A 21,662-nucleotide genomic window follows, 5' to 3' on the forward strand; every position below is an offset into this window, starting at 1 on the left:
ACTGAGTAGTCAGCCATGGATTACAAAATATATCTCCTGAAGAGCCAAAGGAGACCCCTGTGCCAACATATGGACAATTCAGACATCCAGAACAGCACAAAATCCAGTTAAAACCCAACAGCTTTAAACCTTTCTTGGTTGACAATTCCCAGAGTGAAAGACTGACAGGAAGGAATCCAGGACTGTTTTGTGGTCCCTCAGGGACAGGACTGTTGGCTGCTCCTCTGCAGTTCATAGCCACAGCCCCAGGCTTGTGCTAGCTTTTCCTCTCAGACCTGCGCTGAGCTTTGCCACTTAGCACAGAGGTGAATGCCGCAGCTGCACCCTGCATGGCATGCTTCGTTCCCTAATAGCCCTGCCCACTTCATTGGCCCTCATATAAGACAGCCTTTCAGTCGATTTATTTTGAGACGGCTGCCTTGATGAGCAGACTGTGGCCAGCTCTTGATTCAGGTAGGTGTGGGCTTTATTTGTGTTTCTCTGTTTGAAATTTACTGTAGTCTCCTTGCACAGGTTCAGTCGCAGATTAGTGCACTGTACAAAAGGCAATGGTTGGCTGCCACGCCAATCATGCCTGTCAATCACCCAGCTTTCAAGACCAGTGGTTGTTCTTTAACCAAGGGGACTGTAGGCTTCTCTCATATGGTCTACAATTACAAACATAATTTTTAACCCCTATTATAAATTGTAAAAAAGTGATAACTCTATTCCTGAAGAGGTTTATACAAAAACCATCAAAATAATGTTACAGTGGAAAAGTGGTAGCTTCATACATTAACCACTGTAAGGCACCACCAATGTAGTTGCTATGTGGTTTTCTTTGTTTTCTAATCATTAACTAACCACCTTCCACCTAGTGATATGACAGGAACATCACTGCTTTTTATTTTAAAAAAATTTTCAAAAATTGCTTGTGAAAGGAAAAATTCTTAAAGTGTATTCAATAAACCACTTACGTCTCACGCTATGCCGGGTCACTCAGATTGTGTTTCAAAAAGTCAATACCATAAACATGGTTAACATGTACTTAGCTCATAGGGTCTCTCACGAGTTTCTCAATGTCTATCAGTCTCCTGCCTGAAGTGAGGACACAGCACCGACCCTTCCTTTCCCTGTGCAGCAAGCAATACATGCTGTTGTCTTATCCTAAAGTAATATGGACTGAAAGAGCCTAGCCAGAACTCTTGCTGTAAGAACATAATTGTCTTAATTTGTTTTGTTAAGGCAAAAATGTGACTGCTGCTGTAGAAATATTACTTTATTGTCAGTAATTAAAAGAGAACTGAACTGTGTTTTTAAACTGCTAGAAGTATCACTGTATTTTTGCATAGCACAGTGACAGCGTGTATACTTGCTGGAGTTGGCATGCATGCTGAGTCTGTACAGGGTACATTGATTGACAAATGAAACGGGTCCGGAATTAGTAGCAAGCTGAAAGCGCATGCTAGAAGCATGACAGAATGGCAGGGTTTCCCTTCCTCACAGCAAGTGAAGGTCAGTATGGGGGATAAACAGCAAAAGTTGTGGAGCAATTGTAATGACATACTCACAATCCTCAGACAAGCTTTTAATCTCTCTATCCCCATGCTGAATTTCAGGCAGATCCGTGTAGTAGTTGCCGAGTTGCGACAAGTGTACGGAGAGACGGACAAACATCCTTGAAAACAGGCGCTCTCACACTAGTGCAGTGCACCTCAAAAAAGGCGACGGATGAAACTTCTTTTTACAATAATAATTGCATAAAATCGAATAAGAGAATTTTTTTAACTATCTTGAGCAGAAAAACACGTTTTTTGCTTTTTTCTTTTTTTGTTAATTATGACTTTGATTTTCCATGTAGAATGAGATGATCCTGCTTGCATTGAAATGTAGACATCAATCAGGCCCATCTGGTCTGCACAGTTTTTACTTCCTGGTACAGCGCTGCAGGTCCCAGTAAATATCTGCCTTTCCCTGCATTTCATGGCAACAAGGGATCCTTTGAGTTCGTCTTTGGAAAAAATGCTTGAATGAATGAATGAATGAATGAATGAATGACCTCCTGCTCCTTGTTCATTCGTTGACTTCCCACCAATCCTCCTTTAGCTCATTTTGGGGGCAGGTTTGAATAGCCCGCATTGTTTGTAGTGGATGCAGGCTCACTCAGCCTACATACACTGCAGCCAGTTTTCAAAGGGGCATCCACCTCTGTAGTTTCCCTTCGAAAATTAGAAGCCAGAAATTCCCCACATTAAAAGTGTCTGTCCATGCACTTTCCATGCACTATTTTGCTGAGTGGTGGAAAAATAACACGAGGACATTTGAAGATCGAATGAGCGCACACTGTTTTACTCGCCTGACATAAAACTTGACCGTGGGAATGCCTCCGTTGGTAATCCAGTTAAAAGCGCGTGCACAGTTTTAGCCCACGCGGCCACCCGTATAAAAGAGCGGGCACAAATGTATCTCCTGCACATGCTTCGTGCTAATTTTTATTAAAAAAGAAACAACGTGGGCAGTTTCACTTTGAAAATTGGGTGGAGAATATTTGCAAAGAGGCCGGCTTTTGGAAAATTGGATCCAATGAGTGATGAGAACAACTGCACGATGAAGCTAGTGTGGGCCTCCTGCTTAAAAGCACTGCAGCTCAGTGAGGCCTGTTACTGAAGCAGGTTTCTGCTGGGAGAATCTGGGGCTCTCTCTAAGCCAGTTGGACAAGGTAAGGAGGTCGGTTTGTCTCTGTGACATTTCCCTCCACTCTGTCTAGGAAGTGCGCCCTCACATGAGGTATCAGAGCAGCATGAAACCCCCCTGCTCCGCTGCACCTTCTTCTGCTTTCATGTTGGATAGGGGTACGTTTTTCTGTACTAAAATGCTTGCTTTTAGGTACTGCTGCACCCAGGGATTAGTAAATGCTCAGTACAAAATTTCTTTATCTATCTTTCCTGCTCTGTATCATGGCTCATGCCTCTTTAAGTTGTGAGTATTGCTCACTGTTAAATTATTCTCATTTATTATTTTAAATATAGTTTGAGGATTTTTTTTTTTTTTTTTAATTGTGTTTCTTTTCTTTCATAACTTCACTTACAGAATATTTCCTCAATCGACTGCTCACGCTTCTTGGTTCTTCCTTCTAAACAGATCCAGAGATGTTTTTTTACTACGTAACTTTATGTTGGGAAGACTTTAATTTACAAGCGTTCTCAAGTCGCTGCAGGTCTTACCTCTTATCTGTTACCCAGAGGGACGTAGGATGCCAACCAGTCCAGGCAGAGTGTTAGTAACTATCACTAGTCGCCCTTGGGAAAGCAGCCCACCTCGAGTGTTGCCAACATCCAAAAGTAGACGTGCCAGGATGTTAAGGTCCATTTAGCTCCAGAACCTGATATCCAGGGGCCCAATAGGGTAACTAATGGGGAGAGAAGAGAAGCCGTACTTCCAAGTCAGGGGCAGACTGACAGAGATGTGGGCCCCCAGGCAACAAGGGTCATTGGCCCCTAACCACCTGTCCGAGGCTGGGGGGAGTGGACCCTTGGGCACTGCACTGATTGGTCAGTCCACCAAGTATATGAGACATAGTAGATTTGGCTCAGTTATTAAAATGGTGCTACAAGACGACAGAGACTGGCGCCTTCAGATTACATGAGGGATAGAATCACCAAATAGCTGTCAAATGCTCTAGTTCAGACCGTATTAACTGTAAATCCACACTGTACAGCATTGAATATTGATTAGATTTTTGATGAGCCGAAAGAGGGAGAGAGAGACCTGCTCGGTGACTGTTAAACATTCTTCGGGCAAGTCAAAGCAGAAACTTGACCCTAACCATTACTTGTGAGTACCCAGCCTTTCCCTGCTGTTGACTTTTGCAGATTTCTTTTCCTTGCTACAGCTTGTTTAATGTTTTCATCTCTTGTTGAGGACGCCGTGCTTCGAGGGACCCAATGAATGAATCTTAATGTCAGTTACCTCGGTTGGGCTCAAGCCTGTAAAAACTACATTGGCTTCTTCCTTTTCAGGGTTTTTGCTTGTTTGCCCACTGGAGGGAGACTGCATCCCAAGAACATCCTCAGGATTGGGCTTATCTACTAGAGATGTGCAGGCCCCAGTTTTTTACTTTGGGTTTTTTTTGTTGTTGTTGTTGTTTTTTCAGTTCCTTTAATTATTTTGGATTGGTTTGATTCCCAAACCGAAAGAAACAAAAAAAACAAAACAGGCTTCCTGGAGGTCCTCCAACTCCCCTCTCACCTCCCAAGAAGGCAGTGGGGCCTGGGCCGAGTCCAGCTGAGATCTCCTTAGGCCCCTCCCACCCTTCACAAAAAAAAAAAAAAAGTGGGGCCCAGGCCTACCCAGCTGGGCCTGAGTCGAGTCTGGCCAGGGAATCCCTGGGCCCTTCCAATTCCTCTAATACACCCCAAAAGCTTTCCAGGGCTGGGGACCTCCCTGGCCCCCATTTACTCCTTTCTGTGGGATTCGCTCAAAGAAAAGGGTAAGAGCGATGATTCCTCACTCCTGCCCTGCTTCCTAGTTCTTTAAAAATAGCACCGGTGGCCCTGAATCCAATATCAAAATGATGTCACTTCGACACCTTGCCAGGTGTGGTTGGTGCAATTATGTTGTACAGCCATATATTTTATGTACAGTATTACCCTTCCTATTTATTTTTTATTTTATTTATTTATAGTTTTTATATACCGGCAATCATGAAAACATATCTTGCTGGTTTACATCGAACAGGAGTGCATTATAAACAAAAAACTAGAACTGTGGTGTCCGAAAGTACAGTTACATTTAACAAGGGTAGCCGAACTTGGAGAAGGAAGAAGAGAGGAGAGAAAAGAGATGGTTAAACAATATACAATTTAAATATAGTATACAGAATAAATGTTATATACAAGAGGAGTGGAGTTTTAGGAGTCATTGGAATGTGTCATTGGGTTGTGTCCGGAAATGCTTGTTTGAATAACCAAGTCTTAAGTTTTTTCCTAAAAGTTGGGAGGCAGGGCTCCTGTCTGAGGTCTGTAGGAATGGAATTCCACAAAAGAGGGCCAACTGTGGAGGTGGCGCGATCTCTTATGGTGATGTGTCTGGTCGTTTTCGCTGGGGGAACTTGGAGGGAGCCTCTATAAGCATCTCTAGTAGGTCTGGTAGAATTATGTGTTTGGAGAGGGAATTGAAGATCGAGAGTGGTAAGTTGATGTATAGTTTTGTAGGTGATGGTTATGGCTTTGTACATGATGCGGAAGTAGACTGGTAACCAGTGAAGCTCTTTCAGGACGGGGGATATGTGGTCTCTTTTCCTTGCGCCTGTCAAGATTCGGGCTGCTGAATTTTGAACCATCTGTAGGGGTTTGGAGTATGATGATGGTAGACCTAGCAATAGGGAATTGCAATAGTCTAGTTTCGAAAAAATCTTTTCCCTCTCTCCTCCCCGACCTCTAAACCTACCCTAGCTATTCCTAAATTTTTTGATTTGATACTTACTGCTCCTCTGGAGCAGAAGTAAACACTGCAGTGTGTGCTTCCCCGGGACAGCGTCACTCTCCTGTTGGTGGTATTTTTATAGGTGTATAATCCCCCTTTTTATAATTGATTTTTATAATTGATTGTTTATAATTGATTCCCCTTTTTTTTATGATTGTTGTGTTGATGCATTTTATTTGCATTTAATTTTGTATGCACAATTGGTTTTAATTTAATATTTGATAAATATCTATAAAAAAGTTATTATTTTTACAGCCCCTGATGCAGCCGAAAAGGCGAAACCCAGCCAGAGTCGGGCAGTTTTACTTGTAATTGGAATAAATATTACATCTTCCAAGACATCGGTCTAGTTTTGTTCTGTTTCCTTCACCCTTGTGGCTACGCTCGACCGATTTCCGCTTTGTTTCTTTTGATTCTTTGAAGCAATCCAAGTGGTGGGTCAGGATGATGTAGTAGATGTTGCCTATTTGGACTTAAGTAAGGCACTTCATAGGGGTCCACGTAGAAGATTGGGAAATGAGCTGGCCAGTGTGGGAGTAGAACAAAAATGCTAAGTGAATGAGGAAATGGTTAAGCACCAGATCTCAATGCGCTGATGGTGGTCCACTCTGAGACCAGACAGTGCCGCTGGGCTTAGAGTTGGGTCCAGTTCTATTCACTACATGTATTTGCAGCACTGCAGATGAGCTTTCTATATTTGGCCTGGCAGTTTCCTTCTGCTCATTTGGACTTCCAGCTCCTCTTTTGGGCTAGAGCGCCATGAGCCTTCATTTGTAACTACCCCCTATGTTGGAATCCTTTCCCAATTCAGCCCAGCTATTGCAGTGCCGGTCCTTGACCAGAGGCCACAAGTTGCAGCTTCCTCTGGACCCTGATGTGCATGCTCCATGAGTATGGTCAGTAGGTGTTGCCATTGTACAATGGCTGAAGCTCCCTTCCTGGCCCTCGGGCCTCTTCAGCATCTCCAGTCCAGCTGGCTGGGGTGCAGACGTTAGACCTGGGAATCTCACCCAGCTCTTTCATATGGCAGCACACAGCTCCGTTACTGAGCTACAGGGTCGACCCTTGTAGATGAAGCATAAATGTACCTCTTTGCAGAGGACACAAATATCTCTAACAGAATAGACACACTGAGAGGGGCAGAAGAAAAAAAGTGACCAAAAATCTAGAAGAATGATCAAATGGTTGGAAGCTGTGCTGCACTGCAAAAAAAAAAAAAAAGTATAAAACCATGTATTTAGTTTGATAAAACCCACTGGCTATTTATCAATTAGGAGGACAAGAACCGAGAACTACAAAACAAGACAGAGCTAGGAATAAGGTAGAAAATTGCTCATTTTCTTAGATATGAGCACTACATTTGATACTGTTGACGCTTACTTCTAATACATAGAGAAATTGTGATAAGAGATTTGCCCTTTAGCTGGTTCTCCTCGTTTCTTACAAATTGGTCCTATAATGTAGTTTGGAAATCCACATCCTCTCATACTCGTTTCATTAGGGACGTTCCACAGGATTCTATTTTGTGTCCCATGCTCTTTAGTAAAGAGAATGAAAGGTGATTTAAGAAAGCTTGAAGAGTGATTGAAGTTTTGGCAGCTGGGATTCAGTGCCAAGAAGTACAGTCATGCATTTGGGGGTGCAGTAATTCATAAGAACGTATGAGATGGGGAGGGGGTGAAAGATTTATGTGCCCAGACTCAGAGAGGGACTTTGAAGCAATAGTGTCTGCAATCTGAAGGCAATAAAACAGAGTAACAAGGCAGTGGCAAAGGCCCGAGGGGTGCTGGGCAGCACAGAAAGAGGTAACCAGCAGGAGAAAAGGATGTGATAATGCCCTTGTACAGGTCTTTAGTAAGGCCTCACCTGGAGTTCTCGTTCAGTTCTGGAGACCTTATCTTAATAAAGATAAGGATAGGATGGAAGAAGTCCAGAGAAAGGTGACCAAAATGGTGTGGGGGTGCTCATCAAAAGCAATATAAGATGAGTCTGAAGGACCTGAATATGTAGGACCTGGAGCAGAGGAGATGCAAAGGAGATATGACACAGACAATCAAATACCTGAAAGGTAGTAATAATGCACAATCATCAAACCTTTTCCGCTAGAAAGGAAACTGCAGAGTGGTGGATGCTTATAATGCCCTAATGGAAGAGGTGATGAAGACAAGAATGGTGATGGAGTTCAAAAGGCATGGGATAAACACTGTGGACCTATGTTGGCTAGAGGATGGAAACTTTAGGTGTAACATCTATGTATGAGGCTAATCTTAATGGAGCAGCAATGGGATGTGCAAAGCCCGGGCCTTTGTAATTCGAGGGGACCCAAATTTCAGGTTAGTGCAAACTAACTCCCGTTAGTGCGCGCTAACATTTTAACATTAGCGTGCACTAACTCCTGTTAGTGCGCGCTAATCTGAAAACGAATGTTTCCCAAAATTTCGGGAAAAATTCCTTCGGGTTTTGGGGTCCCTGAACCAGGACGAATTAGGCAATTTCGTTGAAATTGCCTAATTCGTCCTGAACGATAGCACATCCCTAGTTACTACCCTTACTAGAAGGTATGGGAATAACCTGCTTGGAACCAAAAGCAAAAACAATTTTCTGGGCAGACTGCATGGACTATTTGGCCTTTATCTGCTGTCATTTACTATGTTAATATTTATCTTGTTTCCCTGGCCACAATTAATCAGAGCCTTGATTTTAGATGCTATATCTACACAGATGATATTCAAATCGTGGCCAGTATCGACTTAAAATCTTCAGAATAGCTAACTTTCGGGCCGATACAGTAAAAATGCGAGAGAGCGGGCGGCTCTCCCGGCATGCGCACAGGCCACTCTCCTGTGCGCACGATACAGTATCTTAATTTATTTAAATTAGGCCCGGCGATAAAAAGAGGCGCTAGGGACATTACTGCATCCCTAGCACCTCTTTTTTGACGGAAGCGGCGGCTGTCAGCGGGTTTGACAGCCGACGCTCAATTTTGCCGGCGTCAGTTCTCGAGCCCACTGACAGCCATGGGCTCGGAAACTGGACGCCGGCAAAACTGAGCGTCCGGTTTTTGACCCGACAGCTGCGGGCCCATTTAAAAAATTTTTTTTTTTAATGTTTTACTTTTTTAAACTTTCGGGACCTCCGACTTAATATCGCCAAGATATTAAGTCGGAGGGTGCACAGAAAAGCAGTTTTTACTGCTTTTCTGTGTACTTTCCCAGTGCCCGGAGAAATTAGCGCCTACCTTTTGGGTAGGCGCTAATTTCTGAAAGCAAAATGTGCAGCTTGCTTTCTGAATTGCGTGGGAATACCTAATAGGGCCATCAACATGCATTTGCATATGGCGGGTTCTATTAGGTTTGGGGGGTTGGACACGCGTTTTGGACGCGCTATTACCCCTTACTGAATAAGGGGTAAAGCTAGCGTGTCCAAAACGTGCGTCCAACCCTGTGCGCACTGTACTGTATCGGCCCGTTTAATAGCAGCCTTTTGACAGTTTCCAACTGGCTCTATTCTGCCAAATTAAAGGTGAATCCATATAAATCAGAGGCCATATGATTTGCTAGACTTGTCGACACCCAGACCCCAGACTCTTCTTCCGCCCATAATGTCTGGTACTACAATTCCCAGGGCCGGTGCTAGCTTTTTTGCTGCCCTGTGTGAAAAGTGTGCTGCCCCTCCCTCCCCGAACCCATGGCTGTTGCAAGGGTATTAGGTACCCTTGCAAAACCTTATAGCCTTGCACAACGCTCCCCACCGCATTCCACAGTTAAGAATTATGCATTCATATTTTGCATGAAAAATACCAAAGTACAGTATTCTGAGGTAAAAATATCACTTATATAATATTTACATGTACAGCTGTGATACCAACCAGAAATCCCTGCAAAAAAGACACTTGGAACCCATATGGTATTAAGCCTATTGTGATGTGAGTTGGGTGTGGGCTTGACCCTCTGAAAGCCTTAAAACACTAACACACTTCCTATTAGGAGAATGTCTCACCTCAGTCACACATGCAGAGCATAAACAGGGCCTCACCAAATACAGAATAGAGCAACCATAAAGTAGAAATACAAACACGCAGACAAAATCTGAACTGGAAACCGCAAGAAGCCAGACTCTATGCAGTGCAACAATGAAATAAATAGAACCATCACCATTCCTCAAACGTCAAACAAAAATTTAAGAAATAAAATAAATGCATAACCATAATACTAAAAACATACTAATAATATTATTTAAAAAAAGCTGATGAAATAAAGATCAAATAATGAAAAACTCATATACAAGTTTATTTTAAATGTTCCAAACAAGAATAAAATATTTCAAAATAGCAAACACAGCAAATAACACCTGAAAAATAAAACTAAAAAGGATTTTAAAAATTCATGCTCTCCATACCTGGGAACCTTTGATTTCTAGTTACCCTGGGATTGTCATGGAGCAGTGGGAGTGGGATGCATAAACTTTCTCCTTTCTTTTTATACACACATCCACACACCCCAGACAAGCTCCCATTTACACCTGCAGACCCCAGGCAGGCTCCCATTCCCACACACACACAGCCCTTGCTCATCCCAGGAAGGCTCCTATTCACACTCACCCATCCAAGGCAGGCTCCCATTCACTCACACACACATGCAGACCTGGCAGTCAGGGTCCATGGGTCATTCTTCCTCCGCTGCTGCTGTGGAGAAAAGCTGTTCTGCAGCTCCTTTCATGTGCTGGCCCCAAGGTAATTCAACACTCACGGTGCTAGCACTTCCTGAATTCTCATCTCGCGAGAATACAGGAAGCTCTAGCAATGCGAGTGTTGAATACCGCGGGGCCAGCTCCGGAGGAGAGCTTCCAGATGGGTTTCCTCTGCTGTGGCCTCCTGCTTCTGCCACCTGTGGGATCTGGTCCACTGGCGGCACCATGGGCCTCCGATTCTTCCACTGCTGGAGGGATCGGGTCCACCAGAAGTACCACAGGTCTCCTCTTCTTCCATAGTCTGTGGGATCGGGTCCACCGGCAGCAGCATGGGCCTCTCCCTGCTCCCAATGCCACCCCACCGGGTGTGCTGCCCTGTGCAATTGCATGGTTTGCACACCTGGTGGCGCCAGGCCTGACAATTCCATTAAAAGAAGTGTAAGGAAGGCTTCGCTCCTTTCTAGATGTTTTTGCCTTCTTTCCAGCTGCTGGGAGAATGTTTGCATTTTTAGATTCTCCCCAGTTGGTTGGATATTTTCCCTTGTATTGGGATTGGCTGTGCTCCCCTTTATAAGTTGGGTTGAGCATGAGGAAGGTGTGGCTGGAGATAATTTTTTGATGGAAGTGGAAGCTGCTGTCCTGTGTGGATCCCAGTAGGCCCCTGGGTTTGCACCAGTGGGATACACCGGGAGAGTTCGGAGGATTTTGACGTTTGAGAGCTGGCATGGCTTTTTGACCTGCTCCCAGTTCAGGAGGGAACCCCCTGACTGAGAGGACAGGATTGGGTGCTGTTGGTCCTACCACCAATCCAGGCGGGTGCTACTTTGCCCTGCATCCAGCAAAAGGGGGGACTGTAGTGACCTATTAGGAGAAGAAAATCTTAGTTTTTGCAGAAGATTCTTTGTCCTCTTATTTTAAAGGAGGGGGTTTGTTTTTTCCACCACCAGCTCCCTGCCTTACCTTTGAAGAGGGGGAGAGGCTTGGTCACTAGGCACTGATTCAGAGGCTGATCCTGGATAGAGGCAGTACTACTTGGAGATGCCAGTTTTGGGGTATTTTTTTTTTTATGATTTTGCTATTCTTGCTGGATTTTATTTTTAAGTTACAGTACACTATTTTTGTTGAACACCAGTCCAAGTCTCTGCTTATTTTTTCCATCTAAGAACCATCTTGAGAAATCCACCTATGTGAGAACAAATTGGATAGAGACTGGTTGTGAGAGACTGTACAAGATACCTACCCCATGGGCTTAGGGTCTTGGAGGTTTGTCCTCCTCGCCGCTGGTTGAACCCCATCCTCCTGGGAGCTTACTGTAGTGTTTTGGATGGTGCACATGAGAGGAAAGAGATATGCAGGAGACAATGGCCCCAGGGGCTTCTGCTGTGACCCCTGTATTGGGGACCTCAAAACTAAGAGGGAGTTACAGAAATCCTCACTAATCTTGGTGTCAAATTTGACTCATCATTCAAATTCTCTTCACAAATAAGTGAATTAATTCAAAAGGCCTAATTCTCAATGTGCTTTATCCGCTGGTTAAAACCTTTTCTAGATTATAGGTGATTTAAAGACTCTTGTTTACTCTTTTGTCCTAAGTCAACTGGATTATTACAATGTCCTACACCATGGTCTTTCCATATCTTTGACTAACAGATTTTCAGTTAGTTCAAAATACCGCAGCTAGGCTCATATTTAGAAAAAATATGTTTGATCATCTTACCCCTCTCCTAATTCAGCTTCATTGGTTACCCATTGCATGTGCAATCACATAACAATTCCAAATTTGTTGTTTGACATTCAAGGCTCTCCATGGAGGATGACCTCCGTATCTTGCTGACTTATAAATTCCTTACCAACCTGGTTGAACACTCAGATCTTCTCAGCATGAACTATTAAAAATACCTTTATTGAAGGAAATCATATTAGAGGGTGCTCAGGAGTTGTCTTTTTCATACTTGATCCCCCAATCTCTAGAACTCCCTTCCCTTATCCTTGTGTTTTGAATAAGATTTTCATAAGTTTAAGATGCAACTCAAGACATGAATTTTCTCCCTTTGCTTTGATGTATGATTGATTTTTAGTATTTTTTGCACTATTACTGATATTGACTTTTATGACTTATTTTGTATGTTATCCTTTTTATTGTATATTTTTAACTTTATCTTATGATTCATATTCTATATTTAATTTAGTGTTGATATTGTTATTGTTTTATTTATACTTATGCTTCTTCTGTTTATTTTATGAGAAGTGTATTTATTTCCTATTTATTTTTTATTGTACACTGCCTTGATTTCAAAGAAAGGCTGTTTATAAGAATATAACAAATTGCCATGCTGGGTCAGACCAAGGGTCCATCAAGCCCAGCATCCTGTTTCTAACAGAGGCCAAACCAGGCCACAAGAACTTGGCAATTATCCAAACACTAAGAAGATCCCATGCTACTGATGCAATTAATAGCAGTGACTTTTCCCTAAGTCAACTTGATTAATAGCCATTAATGGACTTCTCCTCCAAGAACTTATCCAAACCTTTTCTGAACCCAGCTACACTAACTGCACTAACCACATCCTCTGGCAACAAACTCCAGAGCTTTATTGTGCATTGAGTGAAAAAGAATTTTCTCCAATTAGTCTTAACTGTGCTACTTGCTAACTTCATGGAATGCCCCCTAGTCCTTTTTGACCTGCTACCAGTTCAGGTCAAAAAGGACTAGGGGGCATTCCATTCAAAATTGTAAATAACCAATTCACATCTACTCGTTCAAGACCTCTCATGATCTTAAAAACCTCTAATATCCCCACCTCAGCCGTCTCTTCTCCAAGCTGAACTGCCTTAACCTCTTCAGCCTTTCCTCATAGGGGAACTGTTCCATCCCCTTTATCATTTTGGTTGCCCTTCTCTGTACCTTCTCCATCATAACTATATCTTTTTTGAGATGCGGCGACCAGAATTGTACACAATATTCAAGGTGCGGTCTCACCATGGAGCAATATAGAGGCATTATGACATTTTCAGTTTTATGAACCATTCCCTTCCTAATAATTCCTAATATTCTGTTTGCTTTTTTGACTGCTGCAGCACACTGAGCCGACGATTTTAAAGGATTATCCACTATGATGCCTAGATCTTTTTCCTGGGTGGTAGCTCCTAATATGGAACTAACATCGTGTAACTACAGCAAGGATTATTTTTCCCTATATGCCACACCTTGCACTTGTCCACATTAAATTTCTTCTGCCAATCTTCCAGTCTTGCAAGGTCCTCCTGTAATATATCACCATCTGATTGTGATTAAACTACTCTGAATAATTTTGTATCATCCGCAAATTTGATAACCTCACTCGTCGTATTTCTTTCCAGATCATTTATATATATATATTGAAAAGCACGGGTCCTACTACAGATCCCTGAGGCACTCCACTGTTTACCCTTTTCCACTGAGAAAATTGACCATTTAATCCTATTCTCTGTTTCCTGTCTTTTAACCAGTTTGTAATCCACGAAAGGACATCACCTCCTTTCCCATGACTTTTTAGTTTTCTTAGAAGCCTCTCATGAGGGTCTTTGTCAAACACCTTCTGAAAATCCAAATACACCACATCTACCGGTTCACCTTTATCCACATGTTTATTAACCCCTTTAAAAAAATGAAGCAGATTTGTTAGACAAGACTTCCCTTGGGTAAATCCATGTTGACTGTGTTCCATTAAACCATGTCTTTCTATATGCTCTATGATTTTGGTCTTGAGAATAGTTTCCACTATTTTTTCCAGCACTGAAGTCAGGCTCACTGATCTACAGTTACCCGGATCACCCCTGGATCTACCTAATGATCATCTCTGACTTGAGGTATGATAAAGCAGTGAGGGAAGCTAAACTTATGTTTGAGTATATAGAGATATATCACCAGAAAGAAAATGAGAGAATATTACTGTTATACAGGACACTGACACTTTACCTGCAGTACATTATTCAGTTCTGGGGGGGGGGGGGGGGGCGCATATCTTTGGAGGCAGTTCAGAGGAGGGTTACCAAAATGATACAAGATCAGCAAATTAAGCCCTATACAGACAGACTTACAGAACAATAAATGTACTTTCTGGAGGAAGGAAGGGAAAAGGGATGTGCTAAAAAAAAAAAAATTAAAAAATATCCAACAGGCTTCAGTAAAGGACAAGAAGGTAGCATTTTCCATGGGAAAAAATATCTCAGGATATGACATTGACAGGAGGGAGGATCAGAGGAAATCTGAAACATCTTTACTGAGAGGGTGGTGGTGGTGGATGCCAGGAATAGCCCCCCAGTAAATGTGGTGGCAGGAACTTACTCTAAGACACTATTCAAGAGAAGAGGATGGGGATGGTAAAGAAATTGGGGTGAGCAGTGTTTTGGTTTAGGTGCAAAAATGCATATGGCCATCTACCCAAAATAATAGCGGGTCAACAGGGGAGATGACAAAAGGACAGTATAATTGCAGCCATCTCCTAAGGAGGTGACAAGACTGACCAGCACGGAGTGGCAGTTGTGTTACTCCTTTCAGGTATAATTAGGGGACTCTGGCAGGTCACCTAGCACGGGCATCTGGGCAGCTTGATTAAAATTGCCAGCTAATAACAAAAAGGAACAACCTTGTCCAGGTGATCAAATTTGTATGATTGACAGCTGAGAGATCTTCTTTAGTGCAGAAGATGGTGGTAAGGGTGATGACTAGAGTTGGAGTAATATAGGCTGGAAAAACTGACCAGAGAGGTTCAGCTGCTCCTTATTTGCCTGTATGCAATTACTTTAATGCAGATGATGGTCCATAAGCCCTGAAGACAGGGAACGGCTACACGGCAGGATAGTAGTTGGAGTTAAGTAGTTGGAAAACAGAAGATCTAATGACTTGATTTACTACCCTAGGAATCCAAAACACATGTTGGGTACTTATAACATGCATGGTACCTGCAAAAAAAACCAAAACCTGAGTGGGAAAACTATTGTTCTAAGAAAATATTTGGAAAAAGAATGATCCTCATCGTAGCCTAATGCTGTAATGATAGACATTAGATTTATGTACCTTACTTGTGAAATCTAAGGCACATTTCTATATGTAAATTTTAGCAAGTTAACACCAAATGGCATATTCTGAAATTTTTTGAAGAAAAGTTTGGAGCCTCTTGTAGATTCTTTTATTGCATTAAAGTAAAACGGAGTTATAGCAAATAATGATAGCATCTTTGTAGATTGGTACTTTGTCAAAAAGATGTTGTAGAATATGCATGTGTAAAGGCTCTAGGCTTTTTGTTGGTCTAATTTAAGTTATCAGTACCTATAGATTACAGTTTTTTCTCCGGAACCAATAAAGCTACTAGAGCTTGTTACTACAGCAAGTAACGATCAGAAGGCTATGATCATGAATGTCAGTTCCCATTACTTTCTATATCTTCAATATAAAAGCAGGTTCTTGGGTATCATGTGAAAAAAATCTATAAAAGCTACTTAACATTGGACAAGTAATCTGAGAAGATGCAGGGCTAAATGAATTCCATCTTGTTCCACTTTGGAAGGTCAGGGTAACCACAGCCAGAATTAAGTGAAAAAGCTGGGTTTCCAACCTCATTCCATGTCATCCTGTGAAATGATTGCGCTTCAGCCCTAGTTTTAAGTTCCATTTCAAAGGATACTCCAGTCAACAAGGAACAGGTTGAATTAAAATGGGAGTTAGAAAAGCCAGGCCTGGAGTTATATTGTCAACAAGGTGAACGCTAGCAATGGGTAGAAATATGATGGCAGGGAATTGTATTAGCCATCAAAACCTAATAAAGCTTGCAAATTTTAATAAATTACACAAAAGAAATATTTTTTAATGGCGTAGTGCAATAAAAGATTTTATTTGCCACATATGTACAATAAACTGTTAAATGTGTGTTTTTACTGCATTGAGTACAGGATCCAAAAATGATCAGTAATATTTAGATTTTTGAGAATCTAGGATAGGCTAGTCATGTGTTAACTTTTTTTTTTTTTTATAAATATCTATGCGATTGTTCATCTCAGTAGAACTGATGATTTCCCTGTTGTCTGTTGGCCATGTGCATGAGCTTGAGAAGAATGTCACTGGCTGATCCATCCATCAAAGTTATGTTCTTGTCTGAGGAAACTCTTCTTCTTCCACTGTCTTCATCAAAGCAGCTGGAGTCAAGGGTGCAGCCCTCTACAAATGATAGCAAGAACAATGGTCATCTGCCAGTACCTATAGACCAAGGTGAAGGGAGATTGGTGCACAATGTCTGCCTAAGAAACGGGTAGGCAACTCCGGCCCTCCAGTGCCATAAGACAGTCAGGACTTCAAGATATCCACCATGAATATGCATGGAGATGTATTTGCATGCAAATGCATCTTATGAACAGTCATCGTGAATATCTTGCAAAGCTGACTGGCCAACAGCACAAGGACTCGAGTTGTCTACCCCTGGCCTAAGAAGACACTTCAAAAACCAGCAGCAGGAACAATGAGGTAATGCCGTGGAAACATTTGGTGATTTTTAGTCTAGCTTTCGTCACACAGTTGGCACTGTACCCAAGAAAATGTTAAATGTGTTAGGTTCAGTCATTGCAGTCTGGACCCTGGGACAGTTACTAAAAAGTCCTGAGATAGTTTCACAGAGTTTGCAGGCACTCTGTGGCTGCCTGCCTTGATAGATCTGTAAGCAATTACGGGTACATTTTCAGTAGTGTGCCTTACTGCGAAACTGCTTGTGTACTTTTAACAATAAGATTTTCAAGCACAAGGTGCCCCCCTAAAGTGCTATTGAATATCAGGGCTGGCAGCTGCTGTGCTGCCCAATAATACAATCATAGCTCTACTCAGTTCAAAACCATGTCGTAAGGTTTCCCACTTTATTGGCATGCCAGCTTTGGGTGTACTTTTTGGAAATGTAAGCTACATGTGTCGATTGATAAAATGACCTCCCCCAGAATGCCAAATGGATGTGTGTTATAAACTGGTGTATGTATGTAGTTGGACGTGATTGAAAATTCACATGCTCAGTTTTAGTCAACTTGCTCGTGTAACTGCTTAGTTTATGCACATAGGTCCCAAATAAGCTTTTTGCAACTGTGCCCCTTGTGGTAACTTTCAAAGTGACGTGCGTATGCACATATGCGCATGTTTGCATGTTATAAAATCGGCCACCCGTGCATACATGCGAGTATGATTTTATATCGACGCACGTGTATGCACACGAATACTTCCTCCAGCGCGTAAGGGGGGGGGGGGGATTTTAGTAGATGAATTCAGTGACGCATTGGGCCTATTTCCCAATTCCCTCCCAGTTCGCCCCAGTAAGAGAGAGGACTTTCTAAACCCCCTACCTAACTGGCCTCCCTTTTACCCTACTAACCCCGACCCTTAAAAGCCTGCAAACTACCCTTTTTAAAAAAAATGTATCTACTTGCACGCAGCCCATAGCAGAAGCAAGTTCCGCAGTTGGGGGATCCCGGTGCGTGCTAGTGCGGGTAACTGACCGTATGGTGCAGTCCCAGCCTGCCCATGCCCTGCCCAGACCACGCCCACATCCCACCCACTTTTTGGCAGGCCTTTTTTATCCACGTACCAGGAGATATGCACGTGGCCACAAGCTTTTTAAAAGCACGCGCGACGAGTCACGCACATATCTCCCAGTTCTGCCGCGTGCAACCCTTTTAAAATCTACCTTTTAATGCTTTCTTTTGCTTGGCCTGTTCTTGGTCTTAGTGCTGCCTTTGAATCGTGTGACATCTTCTATTTCCTGTACTACATCAATAGCGCAAGGAAACTTGCTTTTAAATCAGTAAGGACAAGCTTTCCTAAAAGCAATATTTTGGGTAATTGTGCAAAGCTTCCTGACTTTTTAGAAATGCTCAAGATCTGAGTAAATTAAAATACTGCGGAATTTAGCATTTTCTTTGTTTTAGCAAAACTTCTTCATTTTGGAGGCAATAATGCCTGTTTACAGAGTGCGCCTAACCATTGTCATCATAAAAATCAGACAGATCGGATAACAGGCCTGTTGAAATGCCATAAACCTCTTTAGATCTGACAGCGTTGCTACTTCATTTAATATGTGTTGTGGGTAATGTCTCTTTTTATTTAATAGTGTTGCCGTGCATACATTTGGAACAAAAACCAAAAAATAAAAGAAACAAGATCAGTGATTCTGATGAATTGTACATGCAATCCATATATAGTAAGACACCGCCAAAGCAGACATGAACTTATTGTAAATCACCCATAAAGTGTATGTTTTCGAGTGAGTGTTTTCTAATCGTCTTTTGTTTGTTTAAATATATGCGCTGATGAAAATGTTCCTCCGTGGCTCACAGCAGGATGCGTCAAACAGCCATGCCACGGCACCGTATGCATCCAGCACCGTATGAAATCTATGGGCTGCGTTGTGGGCAGTGGATGCTTTTCCCCACAGGGGAGGGGGACATTTTCAAAGCGCTCCCTTTGAAGATTGCTATCTAAATCAAACTTTAAGTAGTTTGATCTTGCACACTCTGCTTTTAACAACAAAGGGGATGCTGTCTTTATGGCTATGCATGCTTGTTTTCAGATAATAAAAATGAGAAACCTATCAGTTATTAGTCATTGCAAAACAATTCAATAATCAAAGCCATTTTGCATGAAAAACTGCATCTAGCAAATAGCAATTTCTTCCGCTTATCAGTCATTATGGTACACTAATTCCTTTGCTTCCCTTCTTTGCAGGGAAGTTAGAGATTGGTTATTACCTCAACAAATGGAAATAGCTTTTCACACGCCTAGCAAGAAATATGGATGTAGCACGTGCCCCTAGTACACTCTGTTGGTTCCGTTCTCTTGACTGAATTTCTTTTTTGTTTGATTATAGTAGGAAGGGATGAGAGAGTAAAGGTTAAGAAAAGTCAATTAACCTATCTGTGACAGCATTAAAAGTTAAACCCAGTTCGACACTGTTTTTTTGAAATATTCCTTAGTTTTCTAAAATTTGATTTCAGATTCTATATCGCCATCCTTTCCTCCCAATATACAGTTTTAGCCAATTCATGTGAAAACATTAGACAATTCTGGGGCTCTGTCCTCCTCCTTTATCATATAATTTTCAGAGTTTTCCTGTTAGTGTGAATACTTGGGCTATTAAATGTCATTTTTCCAGCTGCTTACCTGATACAGAAGTTCTATTATACACTTCCTTTCAAAAGGGATGCATTCAGTTTCATGCTTCCTAGTAACATGTCAATAATGCCAGCAAGTCCAAACGTGGGAGGTGAGAGCAGGCTGACATTACTGCTTGCTGGCCTAAAATGTGAGCTCTCCACCGCAGCTAGCAGCCCTCTTTCACTTAAGCTAGCTCAGGAACTGTTAAGTTGATTGTTGCATTTGAATTCCCCCCTTTGTGGAGAAAGGCCCACAAACTGGATTAGCGAACCAGGAGTGGAATTCCTGGAATTTCCCCATACGGAAACCAGGATTTGTGGGCTGAGTTGTAGCTCACAGTTTGGTGAGCAACCAGACAACTCTGACAGCCAAGCTAGAAAGTATGGAGATAATTTTCAAAGAAGTTATGCATGTAAATGTAACCTGTTATCGTGGCAATTTTCAAAAGCCGATTTGCGTTCATTTAGGTAAATTTTAAAAGCCTGACGCACGTATCAATTAGGGGATGCGTGAATATGGTGGGGCGGCACGCACAGAGGAGATTTGGAACGCCCCAGGGATATGCGGGTACATGCTGCTTCGCACACATATAGAAAGTTTCCAAAAAGGGGCAGGGCATTCCAGGATTTTACCTTTAAGTTTGCACGTACATACTTATGCACACTGGAGCACGGCAGGGTCTCCTACTGTGTAACTTTACTTCCGCTACGGATGACGTGTAAGTAATAAAAACAAAACTAGACAGACCAGTGGAGTTTTAAGGATCTGGTAACAGGGGAGAAGGGAGGCTATTAGACTGGAGGGGGGGGGGTTGAAAGTCCCATCCCTTAACTGGGCGAACTGGGAATGAACTTGGGCGTGCATTCCTTTTAAAGTTTCCTCACTTACACGGTAGAAGCAGGATTTGCGCACACATGCTCGCGTCCACTTAAAATTGAGCTCCCGTGTACGCGCGGCAAGACTATTTTATAATGTGCACTCATATACGTGAGTACATTATAAATGGCTGCGTCTCTGGGTGTGGGCCGACGTGTACTCCCACACACCGGTTTAAAAGTTACCATCCCTAAATGCACTTAAAATGTGTGTAACCTATTGACGATTCAATGGCATTTATTGTAGCAATTTTCAAAAGTCCACCTACATGCCTAAAGTATATTTGCATGCAAATAATTTTGAAAAATCAGACTTTTTAAATTGTGTTTGGGATTTTAGGTGGCAGGAGTGGGAGTGCATATTCTTTAAGCAATGGCAGGAAAATATAGCAGATGTTTAAGTTTGCGTAAAAAGAATTGCAGAAGAAGCACCACAGAATACTTGTGTTTCCATGGTCATTTTTAGAAGCTGCCCACTCACTAGAAATAAATTCCACTCCATGGGCTTTCTATCTGTTGTATCTTGTGTAAGGGGTTTAAATATATTACCATCACTACAGCAGATCCCTGGGGCAGCGCATCGTCCATCTGTAGTGCATGGTTTCCCTCCAGCCTCACAAGGGGATAGCAGGTAGTTCTCCTCTAGGCATCGCAGAGTTTCCGAAGTGCCAATGTAACAGCCCACTTCCTCTCCACAGCAAATGTTAGGGCCAAAGCAATGGCCCCTGTTCCCAGGCCCACAGGGTATACACTGGAGAGAAAAATAAGAAAACACGAGGAGCTGCTGTAAATTTACTGAAAGCAACGATTATAAAATCTGTACAGAAGGCAGAATGCATGGCCCCCGTGTGGGACTGCTAAGCCCTGCTGCCACAAACGGCTGAAGCGGAAAACACCTGGGGTTTCACTTGGAGCAGTGCCCCAGCAACTCAGGCTCAGGATGGCACGGTGCCAGCTTTTCCAAACTGTGTGAGGTTTAGTGGAAAGGTAAAGCTGGGTGGAAAACTCCTAGATTCCTCCATTTCATGGTTCTGTCGCCCTCCTGCCCCTCGTATCCTTTCAACCACACTCTTGGCTACTGGTTTCATATTCTCTGGTGAATGCAGTGGAAGAGGGTTTTTAGGTAATCTATCTATCTATCTATCTATATATATAAAAGGCTTATGTCAGATCATACTGTCTGCGAAGCCCTGCCGCTCATGTTCCCATGCACAGGGACAGGCAGGCATAGACATACACACAGCCGCACACAAGCTTGCACACGTTCACACAAATGTGCATGCAGCTGCGCCCAGACTCTCATAAGTGCACATACTGGCTCCCACATGCACACAGGTTTGCACACACACAGACAGGCACAGGCAAACGCATGTATACACAGGCAGGCACGTGCACGCACTCAGGCACATGCATGAACACAGGCTCTCTCAAATACACACAGGCAGGCAGGCACAGGCATCCAATCGCAAAGT

The 21,662-nt window shown here is 42.6% G+C and overlaps 1 protein-coding gene across 2 annotated transcripts in view; it reads right to left on the reverse strand.

Annotated features, from left to right (window-relative positions):
• Positions 1-16,033: 16,033 nt before the first annotated feature.
• The window catches only part of LOC115087039 (vasotocin-neurophysin VT-like), a 42,364-nt gene continuing 36,735 nt past the window's right edge, over positions 16,034-21,662 (reverse strand). For both annotated transcript variants that reach the window (XM_029593701.1, XM_029593694.1), the window contains exons 2-3: positions 20,740-20,941; positions 16,034-16,348 (exon numbers count right to left, since the gene is read on the reverse strand). In XM_029593701.1, the coding sequence (XP_029449561.1) occupies positions 16,188-16,348; positions 20,740-20,941 (363 nt within the window). In that variant the 3' untranslated portion in view covers positions 16,034-16,187. The remainder of the gene's footprint in view (positions 16,349-20,739; positions 20,942-21,662) is intronic.

Source organism: Rhinatrema bivittatum, chromosome 1 (genome assembly GCF_901001135.1).
Source record: "Rhinatrema bivittatum chromosome 1, aRhiBiv1.1, whole genome shotgun sequence".
NCBI classification, from domain to species: Eukaryota; Metazoa; Chordata; class Amphibia; order Gymnophiona; family Rhinatrematidae; genus Rhinatrema; species Rhinatrema bivittatum.